Genomic DNA, 20,532 nt, shown 5'->3' with positions numbered 1-20,532 from the left:
GCAATGTGTGGTGCAAGCTGCAGCTGCCTCCTAACGACAGCCCCAGCACTTTTTTTTTTTACAAATTAGGCACTGCAAGCGCCTCTGTTGCTCCTTTGCCCCCAAACACTCATCTGTCCCACCCACATTCTCACACACCCACTCCTCTGATGCCTCGCTCAACACTCCATAGTTCTATTTTTTTCATTTTCGTTTGACAGCTTGCCAGCAAATTGCTGCGAGGCTCTCTGCCTACCAAGGAGCCCCTCTGGCCCAGTCAAACTTCATTTTATCATGTATTCATCTCGGATCACTAAATGGAAGAAAATGGTGCCCATGCCATTTTGTAGTCATGTGCTTTTGTAGTGATGCAGGCGCCTGCTTGCTTAGTGATGCAATGCGTATGCATACAGTATCACACATGCGCATGCCTACAAAATGACATGCCCAACAGCACAGGTCGCAGAATCACACCTTTTAAAAATCTTTTCCAGTGCTGCACAGTATGAGCAAAGAAATTGTTTCTGCTGATTCGCACATCATTTACAAACACCATTGAAAAGTCAATAACTCCAAATGGTGAGACCCATTGCTTTGTACATGTTTTGTTACTATTTTTTGTATATATTAATAGACTAAAAGCTGCATGGGTTTCAAAATCTTAAAAAATGACTTATTCTCGCACTCCATGTGGAATTTTAACCTCTTGTCGCCTTTCAGAGCTTGACTGATTTCCTCCTGGTACCAGTCCCCACTATGCGTGTGTAGTTTTACTGATTAACAGTAACAATTGTATATTTAGGAAAATCAAAGTGATTGAAAATATTTTGGGATTCTTTAACTAGAGGACTGTGGTGAGCTCAAGGTAAAATGGAAAAATAAAGGAGAAAGAAAGGTAGATGAAGGAGACTACTGTGGCATGAAAACATTAAGTACGTAAGGACTGGAGAGGGAAAGAGAAGGAAAGAGGGGCTAGAGCAACAGAGAGGTAGACAGAGATAGGTGAAAGAGGGAACACGTGGAGATGGGCGAGGTAAGAGGTGAAAAGGGGAAGGGGGAAGGGGAGAAAGCATAAGTTATAGAGAAGGTAGAGATAGAGAGAGTCAAAATCGCAAAGGAGAGAGAGGAAGAGAAGTGAGGACAGAGGGAGACAGAGTGGAATAGAAGGAGAGAGTAGAGACAGGGATGTATGGGGTCACAGACGAACTAGGAGAAAGGAGTGAAAAAGGCAGAGAATGCGGGAGATGAATAGAAAGAAGGCGAGTAGATGTAAAAAGAGAACAAGAATGACATGAAAAGACAAGGGTAGACAAAGGAGAGAAAGCAGGAATAAGAGAGCGAGAGAGACAGTGAAACAGAGAAAGAAGGGGACAGAGAGGACCCTAAATAGAACAATCCATTATGAGAGTGTGGGTTGAAAAGAAAGAATACAGAATAAGTCAAACAAAGAAAGAAATATAGAGCTGGATGGCCAGAGATTACACAGGAGAGAGGCAGATAGAACTGGCTTCAGGGACATTGGACCTCAAACATAGGTTTGGTATTTAGTGGAGGCGAAAAGTGAGAAGCTAACTCATTATTCATTTACAAGTCCCAAAAACCCTACAGGTCTATTTTCAGCCACTTTACATCTTGGAGTGACCCAGCTGACAACCCAGGTAGTATTTGGGCAGCGGCCTCTTTCTGGCCTCCCTCTTTCACTGCCCTTGAATTGGCAGAGCCCAGGATGTAGGCTGGCTTGCTATGACTCTTCTTCAGGAGTTACCTGAAGCTCAGGTAGGCGGTTTCTAATGAGCTTCGAGTCTAGAGAGTTTCAGAGTCTTGGACCCTGAAGTAGGCCTGGGTGGAGTTCGTGGAGTTCTGCCACGCAGAACTCTGTGAAGTGCCAAAAAAACTCAGTGGCGTTCCGCAAGCTGCAGAGTGCGGCGCAAACTGCTGTTCGCACTGATCTTCCCGCTGCTCAGGTAAAAATTCTACCCGAGCGACAGCTTGCGCTCACCAACTTATGGTTGGCAAGCATGAGGAGGGAAAAAACTCCGCTGCACTACATGGAGCAGAGTTTTCTGCACTTTGCAAGCTCCGCAGAGGGCAGGAAACTCTGCAAACTCCGGAGCGGAGCGAAGTTCACCGCCCAAGTCTACCCTGAACTGCCAGGATCCTGAATGACCTGATGATAAGAGTCAGACCGTGGGGTGATAGAGTTCCTGGTTTGTTTCTAAGCGCCCTCTGGATGAGCAGAGTCCACCGAGAGCACGGGAAGCTCTTTCAAGGCTGGTTTCACTTGAGCGCTGTATGTTTCTTTCTGGTTCTGTTCTTTGTAACTTATCTGTGAGTAGATCTTGTGGGAAGACGGGGTAGAACAGGGTGCCACTGTCTTCATGGGCCTGGAAACGAGGGACGGCAAGTAGATTTGGCAAGCATAGACAAGGGCAAGTGTGGATAGCAAGTGCTACTCCTGTCTACTCCTGATTGATCTCCATACTTTTTTTTAAGTGCTTGCTGGTAGCAGACGTGCGATATGTAGCACTAGAAAAAGACAAATTATTATTATTAATACTGGAACATTCAATACTGTGTCAGTCACAGCGGATCATCAAAAACGGTGGCCTTTCATGTGTTATGTCCATATTATGTGATGCTTGAAATGGCAGAGCCTCCTGTGCTCTCAGGTTCCACTCTCCACATCTTCGCCCTGTGGGTATACAGAGCCTACACAGCCTTGTGCAACGTTTCATTACTGTGATTTGCCACGTGCCTGAATGCCAGAGGAGTCACTTTGTCCCTGTTTGAGCTCACCCTTACCTAGGTGTCCCTGGCACAGATGGGACAGACCGGGACCGTGTGCCTGATTACAGAATATGTGGTACTCAGGGTGCAGGCGCAAACCCGCTGGCATAACCCCGCCCCCTTATAAACCGAGCCCGGTCCTCTTCTAGGAAGAGCTGGAGCTGCTGCTCGGTCTTTAACTAATGTGCTCTCCTCAGATCAGACTCAAACCATCAGACAGCACATCCTTTACTGTAATTGGTTGCACCATCCCTGTCAGCGCTGGACGCACTAAGAAAAGGGCGTGCTAGTTCCACAAACCAAAACACTGCCCATGATAAAGAATTTGTTCCCAGCTGCTTCAATCTGCCAGTCTGACTTTCATAGCAGGTGACTGAGCTTCTCTTCCTTTCAAGTGGGGTGGAAACCCCCCACAGGCGACAGGAGTGTCGGACTGTTCTCGCATGGACAGTTCCTGAGAGAGCGCACTCATGCTCTCAACAGTTTCCTTGCCTCTTTACCTGTCCTCATCTGTAATACACCATGGCTACAAAAGCAAACTTTCCCCTCATTTGCAAGAGGCTATGCCTCCACCAAAATGAGGAAATGTGATTTTGTTATCACTAGGGGTGGGCGTAACTCGCGGAATTCAGTGTAGTGTAATCAAGCGGAACTACCTAAGAATTCCACGAGATCATGCACAATTATGTAAGAAGAGTAATTCTGCGTGTAGCATTATTTCTTAGCGCAAGAATGACCCCTCGTGTCCAAAATGGGTGCGAGAATGCATTTTGCTCTAAGAAATAACGCTAAATGCAACAGAACATGAATAGCGAGCGCGAGCAGCCACTCATGCTTGCTAAATTTGCTCTTGGGATAGAATGTTACCCCTACTTATTCCTGAAATTTAGCTCTATTTTCTTAGGGCAAAATGCACCTATGCGCTTGCTAAATGTGCTCTTGCTGTAGGATTCCCCCCAAATTACTCTTAATTATTCAAGCAGGGATAATCGGGTTACTAATGGTAATTCTGCATCAAAAAAGTAACCTGGAATTACCAAAATTATTCTGATTGCTCGGGCATAATTGAAATTCCGTCCAGGTCTAGTTATCGCCACAGCGCTCATTTTACGCCTGCACAATCTGTGATACAAAAGAGATAGAAAAAGCTTCTGTCAGACTCCCTGTAATGCCTAAGTGCCCAGTGGGTGTAAAAAGTGAGTACAAACCCCTTTTGTGCCTCCAAGACACTTTGTGTAAACCGGCTTCTATGTAGCACTGTTACAGCACTACCAATCCATTTCACTCCTAAAGCAGAGACACTAGAGCGGCCCTTGTGGAAAAGAAGAAAACTGCTGGGCGTATCCAACCATTAGATAATACTGCACTTAAAGTAGCCACTGGGAGTTGCTTTTGCACCATTACCTACAAGCTGCGTGTGTGGCAGTCGCAGACACTACAGTGACATCCTGTGGCTTAGAGTAGAAGGGAGACGCCTTCCAGACCTTAGGCTGTCAGATAATCGGACCCATAGTGTATTTTTGACACACCAGTAGGTCTCCTTCTACCCATCCTCTGGGAACCCAACCCATCTCTTCTTCCCACCTACCCAATATCCTTACCCGCTTGGTTAGCTGTGTGTCCATCATGAAATTGTGAACATGTTTTTCGGCTTTGGTCAGCTCCAACTTCCTGGCAACGACAGCCACCACAAGAGCCGTGCACCCGGCACCCTGTGGCAAAGCAAAAACAAAATGCATATGACAGTAATGTTTGAGAAAGTATATGCAGAGCAAACCAATCAGAACCATTCACCTGTTCTCAGACACTACATTAGGGTGGGTCAGGAAGGGCCAGAGAACATCAAGGTGTGGCAACCACAGGAATGGGACACAGGTAGTTTTCTATGATTCGTTCCTTCCTTTTCCTGTTAAGAGGAAGGGGCATACTGAAGTAGGCCTAAAAAGGGAAATTGGAACCTACCTGGACTCCCAAAACAAAAAAGAACCGAAAATAGACTAAATCAGGGATTTTGGAAATATGGGCTGGAACTCAAATCAAGAAATTTGGACCTGTCGGAGAGGATCAAATTGCTCAAAGGAAAGCAAATGGATAAGGGTAAAACCAGGAAAATGGGAAATATGAATTGAGCTTGAATAGTTAAATCTAATGTGAAGTTATGAATGACATGAGGAAATGGACGCAATCCAGTGTACCGGGAGTCTCTACAAAAGGCTCAACCAGGGGAATGGTTTAACTTCACTATGTTGCACGAATTATATAAAAAAAAGAACAAAAATATTTATCTAATACATTGTCATAACCACTGCATTAAAGGTGGAGTTAAGAATAGTGTAGACGTATTAGACGATGTAGTGAATGTGATGTAATTGGAGGTCGATATTAAAAACCTTGATATAGTTTTGTTCAATCATGAAAACTATGGCTCAATGAAAACCAGACAATTATGAACTAAGGAAAGGTGTCAAATAAAATACCAGCAATTGAGAGAGATCAAACAAGGACATTGGAAAAAAGTGATCGATGAAACCAGGGAAATGAAACGTACAAATAAAGGTAAATCCTGGAAGTGACGGAGGTGAAATAGGGAAACTGAGAACCTATGGAGAGCTCAAATCAGTGCAAAAACATTTCCACCTAGGAACATCTAAGTCAGAATGGAGGTGCAGCTAAAAAAGCTGAATGTCAGCTGGATATCAATGAGGAAAGTTGAAATGTAAGCAGAAATCCGGTCAGGAAATAGCCACTCAGCTGGAGTTCCATCAGGAACATAAGAAGCATGGGTGGAAAACAAAAGAAAGACGTCTCATAGGGCCCACAATGCTCTTACAGGACTTTGTCTCTTGCTCTCTTGTTTTGTGCGTCAAAGCTTTTCTGCTTGGAGGTGTTAGCAGTGTACACAACCTTTTTTTTCAATAAAGGTGACTGAGGGCACAAGCTTATAAGGTTGCCGGACGGTGCTTGATAGGGTTAACTGGGTAATGTAACATTCTGCTGAGGACAGTGGGGATGGGTAGAGGTTTCCAGGGAGGAGAGGGGAAGAACCTTAAATTATTTCATTGGTAAAAATTGAAGCACATGACCTACAACACTGTGCCATGCACCCTACAACCCAGCTTACCATGATTCCTGTCAGCAGGCAGACGCCCTTGCCACAGTAGGTGTGCGGCACCATGTCTCCGTAACCAATGGAGAGAAATGTGATTGAAATCAACCACATGGCCCCCAGGAAATTGCTGGTGACTTCCTGCTTATCATGATACCTGGCGGGGTCAAAGAGGAACACAGCACAGGTCAAAGTCGTGAGTCACCATACAAGACATACCTCCAGGCATTCACCCCTGCGCATCCCAGCATGACGGTTGTGTAGATTTCAAGAGAGAAAAGGGTCAGTGTCCTCTTGTTAAGCATGTTCAGCAGGCAGTGCGACTCAAGCTCTGAACAAATCTCCCTGCATGTGGCCAGGCATGTTACATGCACCATGCATCTGCTCGCTGGCACGGGGTTGCGAATACTGAAGCAGCCTTTAACAATGCGCATTATTGCGAAGTCAACTTGCAATTTATTGCATTCTACGGCAGCCAGCAATTCCCATTCAAATATTTCATTACAGGACCTACGGTGTACATCCACATGACTAGTTCACAAACACGTTTCCTTACAGATATTCTCCACTCCAGCAATTCGTAATTGTTTTCAAGAGTCTAAGACCTGGTATTCAAAATATATTATGATATTGCTCAATGTTCAGCATTAGAATTAACTCCAATGGATTTTTTTTTTTACTGTGTATTACGGGAAGATTGAGAAACAGGCAAACGAGTCTTCTGGGTCCTGGTAAAGTCCCGGTAAAGACTGCAAGATTTTTCTAATTATGCATTAGAGTCAGTAGATAAGGGCTCTAGTGCTCGATATACCCACTAGGCTAATCGGTTTGCAAATTAATACTATGAAAAAACTAGCTTTTCGTAAACTATGTGACTCTATTTCAAAACTTTCCAACAATGGTTATGTCCTTAAAAATCTCTCACAATGTAAGGTATATATAAAGCTGCTAACAAAAAAAAAATAGTTTTTATGGAAGAAATCTTTCACATAAAACGTACACCAAAATTTTGCAGGAAATCTCCGATGCATGTAAAGATTTGCAAACGTAGAGAACATTTAAATATTTGTAAATTGTGAAGCGTGTCAGCTTTGCAAAAGAGGAAGGCGGGGCCAGCATCGGCCCCGCCGCCATTATGGTGGTCGGCCGTGCCCCTACCGGAACTGTGCCCCCCAATCCTGGTCTCTCCCTGGTGGTTGTGCCCCCGGAAGTGATTGAATCACTTCCGGGTCACGTGAGGCTCCCCCGTGCCCCGGAAGTGATCTGATCCCTTCCGGGGGCGTGGGCGACCCTCGGGTCCTTAAAAACCGGGGGAAGCTCAGGACTCGTTCTCTTCTCTCCTGGTAGCACATCGGGTGCATGTGCTTCACCTCCCTCGGGAGGCTCTCTAACCGCTTTCCATTGGCTGGTTAGCCACCCCGCACGCGGGCGTAAGTAAGCTGCGCTGTCTGCATGGCCCCTTTATGGAGTAAGTCCTGAACGTTTGGGGGTTGCCTGGGGGTAAGTACTTCCGGGTCAGCTGGGCCTCCGGCGCATGCGCATCCCGGTTGGGGTGCGCGGGACAGTTTCGGTGTAAGGGGGAGGGGCCAGCTTTTTGACCTTGCCGTAGGCTCAGACGAATACGCAGAAATGTGAACTGCAATGTGTTTAGACTAGGATAGGAACATTTATGTATTAGAGTTTTTGTTAAAGCTAGGATATAAGCAAATGTACCGAATCCTGTCTTGTCATTTCTGCGTTATGATATGTTATGAATATAATTTGTTTGTATGTTAATAAATACGATCGGGGGTCAACGACCCCCTATTCCAAAAACAAGAACGACTTCTTGGTTTTTGTCACCGTCAGGGGAGGTGGGGGCGTTAGGCCGTACCAGACCATATGGATCCCAGTGAATTTGGTACTTCTACTTCTAACACCCCTACTCTAGACCCCAAAATGCATACTTTCAGGAAATGCAACCACAGCCAGACATATCATCAGGTGTCAGGCCACTTTGGTCGGATCTTTGGTAATCAAGTAAATCCGTTTCCACACATGGCCCTTTCGCTGTAGATTGTACTCTGGGATATCGAGTGCAAGAATACCGCGGCACAGCAACTCCTGCCACAACACTTTGAAGGGTAAGTGTATGTAGGCAAGTATAGATTTACTATTCTTAACTCCACATCTGTGTACCTTGAAGATATACACATACTGTCGAAGTACATTTATCTGGAGTTAGGTATAGAAAATCGCTCGACAGCCTTCCTGTGTATGACACCAGTGCCCCACAGTATTCCAAGGCTATAGTCCCGCTCCCTTTGCAGTTGCAAGGATTAGTTCAAAGCTAGTGAGGTTTTCTACCCGGTGCGCCACCACCATATTTGAAGATATGCAAATAAGCCTCCTCCAAGGACACTCCTGAGAATATATTGCTGTGATGCAGAGCTAGTAGCTAGATGTACAAAGACGGGTCGCAAGTAATGTTTTCAAATTGTCGCTAACTATTCACAATCTATCCCTTGGTCTGCAATGTGATTCAAGTACAAAGGTTCCATCTTAATACTCCATCTACAGGGGATCACTCAATGACGTTTCTAATGAATAATACTGGGCAGGCTGCTGTTTCCAATCCCCTGAGGTTGTCTACAAATACAGGGATGGTGCCCAGAGAAGAACAGAACACCACCATCCCTGTCTTTGCATTCCCAAAGTTTTTTTTTAACCCCTTCGATGCGTGTGACGGAGTGGTTCCGTCATGCGCGTCAGTCGCGCTGTGCGCATGACGGAACCGCTCCGTCACGGCCCCGCCCGCGCAACGAACCTTCAGCACGGCGCGGTAATCCGCGCCGCGCTGAAGGGGTTAAAGAAAAAGCAGTCAATGTCCTTTAAAGAAACAGATACTGCTTTATTAAAGAAAACAAATGCTTCCCATTTGGGAACGTTTTTCCGAAACACGCATGGGGTTTAGTAGATATTAAAATGTTATTTTACAGCCCCAAACTGTATTATTTTGTGAATTGTGAGGTTTCTGGCTAAACAATGCTCTAGTACTTCCGCCCGCGCCCCCACCCTTTGTATTCACCCTAGGTTTCAGCCTTTACTCTGGTCTCACCCCTTTCTTAGTGGCTGGCGTTTATGGGGTGCCCCTTGTTTGCTGCCGACATCTATATTGTAACTTTTTTTTATCTTCTAACCGTATCTAAACGACCATGTTAGTTGATAGCTGTTTAGGAAAACAGGAATTTTTTTTTCACATCTTAACAAAATTTCATGCTATATAGACACCCTTTGCCAACATTGTGCATTGCCTACCCATCTAACGCTCCTCCCGAGTAATCATTCCAAATGCTGAATCATATTGACATGTTTCAGCACTTAATCCTTTGTTGTGTCCTTCAGGATGTCTACTTCATAATTCTCAAGATAAACCTCTCTCTATTATTAATATTTTGCACACAATTTATGAATTTCATATGCTATTTCTTAATTTCCATGGATTTCTATTTCTCACAAACCACTTTACAGAGCAAGGGAAGGTTTCTGTTCACAGTGTGACCCATATATTATCCGTTATCTTCTTGCCCAATATTAAAGTGGTAACTCTATACATTCTATGGGTTTGTATTTGCTCTCACTCAGTGCTAAAATTCACAAGCAATGAATGGTGAGACAGGAACCACAATAGATACCATTTATCATACATAGGAGTAAGGTTTTCATATGGTCAGTGAGATGCTACACATGGGTTATTGGGTCAGTGAAGTGAGTGAGCGAATGAGCATATGCATATAAAGCACTAACTATCTGTTGGCCACACAGTGAACAACACATATTCGTCCCCCTGTAAATAAGGCGACTATACACCCATAACAAGGTGAACTCCAAAAATATAACCTTTTTGAATGCCAAACTAATGAGTATTGTACTCTAAATGTAGGATGAAATCTACAGAAGTAAATTTGTGGTTGTTTTCAGGGTATTTTCAGAGAATCGGGCACATGTTTGTGCTCATTGTTGGTGAAGTCCATGAGAAATGTGTGCATGGAGGCTTGGACCCACGTGTCAGCTGAGACATATGCATACAACTGCACATCAACACTACCCTCAGCTCAGAAACAAATACTGCAAGATTATAAAAACCCCAAGACAGCAACTCATGCTCTGCAAAGTGAAAACGTTCTACCTAAATAAAGCTTCACAACCGTCCCAGACCTCGTCCTGTGAACCCTTGAGGGTCGTGCCTCACCTGGCTGCCTGACAGAATGAGGGACCCGGGAAATTTAGAAGAAAGTCTTCCACCCTGAAAGGAATCGATTTTCCGACGGTACCAGCTTGTATCACCTCCAGAGTCTGCTTCATCACTGACAAACCTGCAAAATCATTTACTTGACCATCCCTCACAAGCAAGATCTGGATCTCTGGTTGGACAACGAAGACCCGCAGTGGCAAGGTAATCAGAATAGAGACAAAAGGTGCATGAAGGAGAACCAGAGATTCTCTGGTGAGATGCACCAAGGATCTAGCACTCCCTTCCCATAGACGAACGGTGGGCTCCTATGCGCCAGAAGAGAACTGTAGCTGTCCCTCATCACTGGTTTACCTTTAGACAGTAAATTGTGAGGTAGAAACCCCTCTTGCCTTCCTCCAGTGACACCCTCTTCTCTCCTATTCCCTCATCTCTACACTCCTTCCCTTCAATCCCCCTTTGTACAGCGGTCCGTGTGCTTGTAGGTAAGGATGTACTTCCAGGCCGTGTCCTTTGAAACACTTGACTTTATTTCAGACCAACCACACACCTAAAGCTCATACACTGCTATTGGGGTTTACCCTATTGTAAACTCTCGTGTCCGGCAAAAGCTATGGTCAACATGTCAGTAAAACTGAGTTCAATACACCGGTCATGTGGAATTGTGCCAGCCATAGTATCTTGCAACCTCTCGTCCCCTGGCTGTTTAGTGTAGATTGTAAAGAATTTAGTACCAGCTACAGGTAGAGAGGCATTGGACTCTAGGCTTTTCATTGACCAGTGGAAGAGTAAATGGAGGTGAGGATCTGCTTGTGGCATCGCCTAACATTTACGCGTCAGAGACTCAGGAGTCGAGGTCCATGTCCTTCATCATGTGTGTCTGCTAGTGCCCGTACTCAGAAATGCTAAGCGCAATAAAATTAAATGTTCTTCATTTAACCCATGTATTCTCCTCCTTCTTCACTCCCGCTCAGGAACCAGCGTATTACGGGATTTGTTTGCCTCTAAGACAAACGTTTCCCTAAGAGTATACAGTTGGTATAGGATAAGCCTTTCGTTAGGGCTGGGCCAGTTTAAAGAAACTAATTGGTCTTGACTTTGTGCAGTTGTCAGTAAACGGTTCTCCAGATTTGCTTAGAGGGAATCTTTTTTAAAAATGTAACAAAATGTGCACTTCACAAGACCTAGAGGTTCAGGAAACATAGGAAGATAGTGTCAGGTCCAAAGCATGTCCCTGAACAAGATTCCTGGTCCCGTTGGAGAGGCATAAGGTAAAAGGGACAGGGCAAAGTTTGACTATGGGGTGTCGGACAAACTTAGGGTACTTTACACTTCTACACAGAATTGACCACGCGTGCCGATTTACTATTTACACTGGGGTGATTAGGAACTCACACATCCCTACAAGTATTCTGATTCTGTACATATTGCTTTTGAAAACACAATAAATCCCTTCACAGAACCACACCTGTGTTCGCCAACCGGTATTGGATTAACAAACCTTTTGCAGAATTTGATATATATTGTAGGAGTACTAGGTAGAATTCCTCATGCATTTAGCGACTTTTGGAGAAAATTTGAGATGCCTCTTAAGATACATCTCGAATGCCACTTTTCTCTGCATTTGCAGATTTATTTCACAGACTTTATTCACTATTTTAATGCCCTAAGAGTCAAATCAAGGATCATGTGCAGAATTGGACTCGGTACTTCTGTGTCCAGCATGACGCATACGATTATGGATGAGTAAATTGTGATGCCCGAGAGGGGAAAGGTTTGAGGGAGAGGAACTACAGCCGTAATCACGGATTCCAACTCTGGCATCTCCCCGTCTCGTTACTGGGGATCTCGCAAAAAATGTCCTTTAGTGCGCTATTTTACATCTTCAAACTTTCAGCAAAGTAGAGATCTTGACCCTGCTTAACAGCAGAGCCCGAAATGGAAGTGCTTTAAAATGGTCGTTTTTTTGGGTGTGTCCTGGAGAGTGCAGGGGGAGTCACCGTGTATATTTCACGTAGATACATTTAAGGTTATTGGAAGGGAGCTAAGATGTTTTACATACTTGAGAATTTAGAGTTATCGTATTCACGTCATTGGGATTTTTTGATGCTTTTCAGAGTATTTTTTATGTTTTAATCCTTTTTAGTGTGGTGCTAAAGTAGTGATGTCACCTAGGTAAAAGGGGGCACGAAGTCACTTAATGTAATGCCAATGAATATGCTGGGGAAGAAGCGCAGTTCTTTTCTCTTAGTTGCAGTCAAATCAAAGATTGGTGCCATAGAGAACTTGCGCACACCGGCGAACGCACACCTCTCTGACGAGCCACACGCCCACTAGTGATTGAACTGCTGCTGCTTTGTGTAACAATAGGGACACTTGGCGTGCATGGCATTTAGTAGTGAGAAAGGATGCAGAGGGATTATGTCAGGAGGTTAACTGCAAAATGTCCAGAGAAGGGCCCATGACCCTTCCTAATCATCTGAGGACCGTTAGCTTCGATAGGGAAGAGAATGGCAATGGCGGAGGACGGTGTGGTGGATATCCAAAAGCTAGATCACTACTCACCGAAGGGGTGTAGCTTCCTGGTCATAAGACACATGCAGGTAGTTATCACAAAGTGGTATAACATTTCTCTGCTTTAGGATCCGCTTGTCTGGCAACCATATGTCATTGCATTGGCATCCCATTTTACCCGTTTTTTTATGTTTCTCCTGTTCGGTTCCCGTGTGGTCCCTTCTCGGTCTTCTTGTTTGCTGAAGTCTGTCTTATTTGTTTGGTTAGAGTTGACCGGAAGCTATGAGGTTTCTGATGCCTGGGTGCCCTGTGGAGCGTCGCTGACATCTACGTCGACGCTGGCTCTCACCCCCACAACATACACTCAGCATTCAGGTAAGTGTTTGCTTGGAAGCAAAGTGTATGCATTCCACCACTGCTACTAGGTCTCAATCACCATACCTCTGTGCTCTTGCACGAACAAAGATCCTCCTCCATTTGCTGCCAGTGTGAGGGTTGAATCTGGTCAGCAGTATTCCATGCATGTGGCAGAGGCTTGCCATATCAGGATGTTGACCCCAAATCCAGGCCAGGTGTTACCATCGCGGACCTACGACCAGCAAGAGCTCAGGTCTCTCTCTCTCTCACTTTACCCCACACTCCCCTCCTTCTTAGCAAAAGGTTACTGTGCAGTGGAGGATCTCGGGGACTCTCATCGAAACCATGTCTTCTACATAAGCTTGGCAGATAGAGACATTTAGGAGACGTTTAGATTATGGTGGCCCATCGCACTTACCATAAAGCTATGGATGTGGTGTGCGAAACTCATGGTTCTCCTACACCATACAGGTATGGAAGCTACTGGGTCTCCACAATCAGAGTCTTCACTGGCTCAGCTAGAATCAGTTTATCCGACAGTCCAGCCACCATGGACCTCAATGTTTGGGGCTGCAATGGGTTACGAGGTTCGCAGCCGGCATAACCACTCCTCCAGCCGCACCCAGGCCTACGCGTAGTTCCGACATGATGTGACATGGAGCCGCCTGATTGGCGGTTCCAAGGTTGTACGAGACACAGGAGTCTCAGCGGCCATTGTAAGGCCGTGAACAGAGCCGCTCTTGCTTGACAAACAGATTTGGCTCCCTTACTTGCAGCATCTTTATTATTTCTCGACCGCTCTTTCTCCAGTTTGCTCCATTTACCGCTTTGAGGCTAGGGACGCTGCTAGGCGTTCGGCTGGATTCAGCTATTCTTGGACATTGAGCTAAGTAGCTTGTATACTACGTGTGCATTGAGGGATTTACCATTTGCATTCTGCTTGGACTGTCATTCACAACACTTTCCACGAGAATTTCTGCTTATTATTGGAGTGCTGGTGTAACCCATCGTTTTCCCCTCAGATTTTTACGTGGTTATAACCTTGAGCCTTATTCCCAAGAGCTTCATTGGTTGTTTTACAGCCCTTAGAATTCCTAGCTATTCAATACTGGGCTAGTTATCGGTGTGCCTAGTTGCTTATATTTCGGTTTTCTTTTGTTGGTGTGTAGGTAGTTATCTGTATGGAATGGGCTATGGTGTGAGTGAGTGAGTCAATTATTGTTTTCCCCCACATTTCAAGAAATAGTATTTGCTGTATAGTGGGATCTGACTTATTAGTCCCAGGCTCCTTCATAAGCTCTGATTTTAAAAGCTCCTACTGCATCCTAAGCCCTACTACAAATCATCAACCACTGAGTTTGTTTGTATTTGTTGCTAATCACATGGCAAGACGTCATGAACCTGCACAATCAATCAGGGTTGGTAAAGCACAGCTACTCACCCGTGAGAGTCTCAAGGGGCTAGGGGGCAAAGGGGGGTCGCTCCTTTGAGTGGTGGGGTCATTCGAAGAGCCAGGTCTTGAGGTCCTTCCTGAACTGGAGCAGTGCAGGGACTTGGTGGAGGGGGAGGTCGTTCCAGGCCTTGGCTGTGAGGTAGGAGAAGGACTTTCCTCCCGTAACACACAATTTTGTGTTCCTGAAACTCTACCTAAGTTACACAAGTTCCGGGTATTGCCTTAAACGTTATAGGTCATTATATAGTACAGTATCTAAAGTATAGTTTATGTCCATACGTCTCTCTTTTCCAGAATTACTTGGAATCCAGGAGTGTCAATCCTTCCATGTGGTATGTGACGTCGCAGTCTGCACCCAGTCCAAGAGCAGAAACAGGGCGGACATGCGAGCAGTTTTCTCTTTCACCACTTTCCTTGTTTTCTTCCTCTGTTTCCCCTTGGTGCTTCCACCTGGTGGAGTCTTTTTACTCATCAGGGTTAGTGCGGGGGGGGGGCAGCAGAGGACTACACTTCGAAATATCTCTCCTGCTGGGTACGACATATACAGGTCAGTGCTGCTTGGTTTGCTACTTAACTGCTGAGCTGTCTGACACTCAAGGTCAGACCGGTGGTTGTGTCTCCCTGTTTTCAGTGGGGTGATCATCACTCATTTACCTATCCAGGACCATCATGAAAGACATTGCAGTCCCCAATCACGAGAAGAAAACTTTAAACATTGGGCCACGGTTAATGCGTTCTGCATGAGTTAACTCCCAATTTGGGAGGATGAAAGGCTGAGTGTACCCGCTGGGGTTGAACCTGTGGCTAGGAAATCAAACACTGAGTCCCTGAGTAGATGCATTAGTCCACTAAGCCACCAGAGCTGGAGCTTTATCCATTGAGCACATAAAGCATGGCTCCTTCTCAATGAAGAATCATTGCACTGAATAGAGCTCCTTTTGTGACAGCTCAACTCAAGGCACTGACATCCCACCCTGCAGCTGGGGATCGCTACATTTTGGGGGGTGGTCCTTGCCAGGAGAGTGGAGGACAGCACTTCACTGACCTGGTGGGCTGGTGCGCTGCTAGTCAAACTTTAAATGCGGCCCACAGACTGCATTAGGAGCAGCTGGGGTAGAGGTTTCTAGCTCTGGCTTGCTGTTTGGTAGCTCGTGAGTAGCCTTTGCTGCCTCAGGGATCAGCGGTGATGCAGGCAGCGGCAGAAAAAGAAAGTAAGCACAGCTCTCAGACAGCAGTTTACTTTTCTCAGTGTTTATCTCTTATCCTTCTCTTAGCCCTCTCACCTGCAAATAGTAGGCAACTGGAGAGACGGGGAAGCTTAAGTGGTCGACTTTGTGATGTCACGGGCCAAAGGATCTGTTCTGTCATTTCTGCTAACCCAAGTATTTTTGTCAGTTGCTATCCAGAGACATAGAAATCAGACATTACCTAAAGAGTCCTATTTTCGTACGGCAAGGTGACAAAAACGTTATACTCTGTGGTTGTACGTCAGACGACTGAGCACAAAATATTGTGCTTCAAAAATATCAAAGCCATGATATTGACTAACGAAATATTGGGAAGGTAAGTGTATGTAGAGGAAAACAACCAACAAGATTTGAGTGCGATTGAAGTTAACCAATGACAATAATATACAACACACAGGATATAAATTCATCAACCAATGGTCTCTTCGACATCCAGTGTCATCATTCGTGATACGACAATGATTGGGTCAGTGAAAGCAAACATAACCCACGTGCCACTTTTTCTTACTGCAGTACCCAGCAGCATAAAAAATACCTCAAACCCCTTTCATGAGCATCCAGTGTTCATTCAGATGGAGTGTGTCCAACAAGTAATACTTTTGAGCACTCGTTTTTAGCTGTATTTACTCTGCAGGGTAATAATATCCAACCAAATGTTATGAAATAAAGATAAACAGTCAATTCCATGGCCCAACGTCAACAACTTGGCCCGGATTCAAGGATTGGAGTGGGCACAATAAGGATTCCAGTCGTATAATTATGCATTTAAACAATGGGCATGAACAAAAGAAGATTTAACAAATTTACTTTTAAACATTGGTTTCCAAATTAAATGCAGTCAACATGTTGATGCAGCTGGAGTTTATTAAAGGTCGAACATTTTCAATAGAAACAAACATAGGTTGAATATGTTTGAGGTGGAAAATATTACATATATTCCTTTCCTGTCTGAGACATATCAGGGTTTATTCCAGTATGATATAGGATTTGATCTTTGCTGAATATGGCAGTGCTTCACAGTGATAGTCTCTTGGAGCTCCAGACTAAAGGTCCCAAGATACAGACGATCACTCCTCAAGAGACAGCGAAAAGAAAGTAACACAATGGAAAGATGCAGCAGCGTTGCAGCCCTGGTTACTATTGCATCGCGTTCATTGGCAACATTGTTTGCAAAGTGCATGCAACAAAAAAAAAACATCCATTAAACCATTCCTTCAACAGAAATTCAAATTCGATTCAAGCATTGTGAGGCTTGGAATTTAAGAAGGCTGCCTCCCCCGCCCCGCAAAAAAGTTCGTTCTGAAAGCATCCGGGAGCTCTGCTTTGCTATTGCCTGACACCCCAAAAGACCGCTGGTGCCGGGGAGGGCTGCGGGAACCTTCAGTTACTGGGCGTGGAACCTCTGTGGTGTTGTGATTGGACAAGGGAGAGGGAGGAGCTATGTGCTCACTATGACAGACTCGCTGTCACATCGCCCCCTGGCAGCCAGAAGATGATAATGTAGTTATGACGTTGACCGTAGTCTTCGGCTTCTGTCCACAGGCTCACCGACCCACACGTTAATTTCTTGAAGACCCTTTAGGCAGTTATTGTTCAATTATATTCTACCTATCACATGCCCCCCCCCCCTTTCCTTTCCTCAACACCGTTCACGGGTGGTGCAGTTACTTCTCAGCATTTACCTATTAAAATGATATTCTCCTACTGAACCATCAAAACAAGTTCGGCCCTTTTCACCTCTTTTGGCTATAGAAGAACCCCCAGGCTTTTGTTTAAATACATTCAATCCATGATGTCAACCCTGCCTTCTAGGGCAATGGTCTTCAAACGTTTGAATGCTCCCTGCGACGAGGACATTTTATCACAATTATACCATAACATGTTAAATGCAGGAAACAGGCTCAGGCGATTGTATGGGCTTCGCGGCACCCTCTAACAAACACAGACACATCTGAAGTGGAGCAGTGAGTTCCTCATTGCTGAGGTCCCGCCATGAGTGCGGGCCCCGCAGCCACGACTGCGGGGCCGCGAGTGTGGAGGCCCTCTGTGGATCGGGCCCACAATGTTTGCAGAGGGAACCACAGCAAGCGCGTCATACAAGTCATACCATTTAAGTGGCAATGGTGGGGGTCGAGGGACATACTAAAATCATTTTCCAAAAGCAATTTTCTGTCTTACAGTTTTATTACAATGAATCCCATATGCGCAATTGGAAACGTACTGTGAGCAACATAGACGAAATGTATGAGGGCTTTAGAGGGCAGGAACAAGCAAAATTAATAAATTTGAGGTTTGCCTCATTACCAGAACTAGCATGCAGCTGGACCCATTTCATGTGTCACATCACCAACCACTTCTGACATTTTGACCAAAAATACCTTGCAGGCTGGAATATTTTTAAGTCCAGCTTTATAATGTTAAGTATAAAACTACAATGCAGCTCAGGTTAAAATACCAGGGCTGGCTGCAGGTTCTGCCCCAAAATGGGACCACTTGGCCTTTCTGAACAATTCAAACATTGGGGTTATGTTCAGTTTCCCTTTAAAAATCCAGTCAAATGCATGATGCAAACATGATGCAAACATGATATTGGCAGTGCCGGCACTCTCCAAGTGTCCACAATATTATCCTATATGGAAGTTCTGGAGTGACATTTTAAGTTTTTTGGAGCCTTTTGAACCCCTGTTGACACTTATTCCCAGCCAGGAAATGTGCCGCCCTCCTCCAACATCATTTCCTCCCCTCCAGGCAGGTTTGCGCAACAGTTTGAAGACCTCTGTTTTGAGGAGCTGGACTTCCAAAAACTGCCCTGCTTAAATCCCCATACTCTACCCTATCCCCATCTTTAAAATAAGTTACTTTTTTCATTACCGGCAGAGCCAAACAGTCTAGAACACAAAACTTTTTCAGAAGAGTGGTCTCCGTCGAATTATTAAGAAATGTTTCTAGTACTTCTACAGTTACTAATAGGGGCAAAATGGTGATAATTAATACATGTGGGGGAGATGTCAGGGTGCAGCTGGCTGGCACTTGGAGGTATTCACCCCCTAATTAAAGCTTCAATTAACCCACACAAAGGGCAATACATCAACACTGCCTGACCGCAAAACAGGAATAATTAATTTCAAATTGAAAAAAAATTAATTTGTTTGAAACAAGTCCAACTAAAATGAAAAAAATTGGGGGGAAAAAATAAATTTTTACATTGAAAAGTGTATGATAAAAAATTAAATTCATACTCGGCTGCTTCAGTGCATTACAACTTTGGAAGCTTGAACACATTACATCACAGCGTCAATGGGAGGAGGAGGAGGAACCAGAAACAGGGGAAGCTTTAAAAGCAGGAGAGGGAGGAGCCATTGAGGGAGGGGAAGTAAAGGGAGAGTGACACAGCAGCTCGAGTGTGTAACGAATGTAAGCCTCCATTTATAATGTACATGACCTGGATAAACACCTAGAAAAGGAACTAATAGTCATACTTCTTTGTGGGAGCACCCCTTCTCCAAAGGGCAGGTGAAAGGCACACTAGTGTGAGAATTCCTTGATAATTTGGGGAACACCCATAAATGTACTTCTTTGTACCTATTCTCAAATGTCCATGCCCCGCCCTCACTCTGGGAAAACTCTGACATTTACTCCTGTTAAGGCTAAGGTTAAATTATTCTGTAGGCAGGAAATGGGAAGGAAACGGTGCCATTGGAGTAACCGAGTCACGTGATCAGTGATGTCACTGCTTGTCTCATTGATGATGTCATAACACTAGTTAATGATTACATTACCCACTGCACCATTTTTAATGTCTTCTTAGTTACCGATATCGGAGAATCTGGGAGAATTAGGGGTTTACGGCTCCTTCCCTGCAACGCTCTCAGCATTTCGCTGCCTAGCTGACAATTCTAAAATCACTTTGGCAATCGGCTTGTTAAAAAAAAATCCTTATTTTCAAATGTTCTACTCTAGCTTCCCTGCTGCGCTGTCAACATTAACTTTCAACTTTTAATTATGGCCAGTAACTGTTTATGTAAAGTGAATAACAATGGCTACTTATTAATTGTATAATGTGACAACTAAGGGTGGATTGGAATGTGGCCCAGAGTTTTTAACCAGAGTCTGAGATTAATCCCAGCATTCCATTCCATTCCATTTTATTTTTCTCTGTCAGAACTGTAAGTGTGACGGGTGTGCTCAAAGATGGGCCCAGCAGCTGCCAGCCTCATGGGCCTCGAGCTGCACTTCTCGAGTGAAGCCTGTGGAGCTGGATCATATATATGACTGGCCCCTGCCTGCAGCGGCGCCGCGAGCAACAAAACGACGGAATAGAATGCGCCCCGGAGAAACTGCCCGCAGCTGAGATTAATTCAGACGTTGCAGGCACCGTTTGCAGCTCTTCTCTGTAATGAAATACTATAACAACTCCCTGGCCTCTTGCCTCCCTTACCTCATCATGCGGATGATGACGACATTCACGCTGGTAATGACTCAGGAGTCACTTTTAGTGCAGAATAAATTTCAGTAAAAGATGTCTCTTCGTTTGACCGCACATTAAGTGCAACAGATCCGTTTGTAGGACGTTGCACAGGTTTCCGCTGCAAACTACTTTCTTTTTTTCACAAGTCCACAGATTTTTGAAGGTTACAAATAGTTCAAAGATTTTACAAAACATATGGAAAACAGTTCTACACGAGCAGGATTTTTGGAGCAAAAGTCCCTGCAGATCTCCTTATATGTGGGGGAATTTCTGGCAAAAAAGTTGATGGAGGTAAATATTTATAAAAACACTTAATGCGTGAATTTTGCTCATCCATAATTAAAAGTGCAGCGCACGAGAGAGTTTGTAGGTATGTTTAGATAGGCACTG

At 44.7% G+C, this 20,532-nt stretch overlaps 1 protein-coding gene across 4 annotated transcripts in view; it reads right to left on the bottom strand.

Moving 5' to 3' along the window:
* Window positions 1-20,532, bottom strand: part of KCNN1 (potassium calcium-activated channel subfamily N member 1) — a 560,056-nt gene that overhangs the window by 51,662 nt on the left and 487,862 nt on the right. For all 4 annotated transcript variants that reach the window (XR_014971961.1, XM_085637391.1, XM_085637392.1 and 1 more), the window contains 2 exons: window positions 5,888-6,029; window positions 4,368-4,478 (listed from right to left, as the gene is read on the bottom strand). Coding sequence is in view for 3 of the 4 variants with exons in the window: in XM_085637391.1 (XP_085493517.1) it covers window positions 4,368-4,478; window positions 5,888-6,029 (253 nt within the window). In the remaining variant the exon portion in view is untranslated. The remainder of the gene's footprint in view (window positions 1-4,367; window positions 4,479-5,887; window positions 6,030-20,532) is intronic.

This window comes from Triturus cristatus, chromosome 12, assembly GCF_964204655.1.
Source record: "Triturus cristatus chromosome 12, aTriCri1.1, whole genome shotgun sequence".
Lineage (NCBI taxonomy): Eukaryota > Metazoa > Chordata > Amphibia > Caudata > Salamandridae > Triturus > Triturus cristatus.
This window is presented reverse-complemented; position numbering and strand designations above follow the sequence as displayed.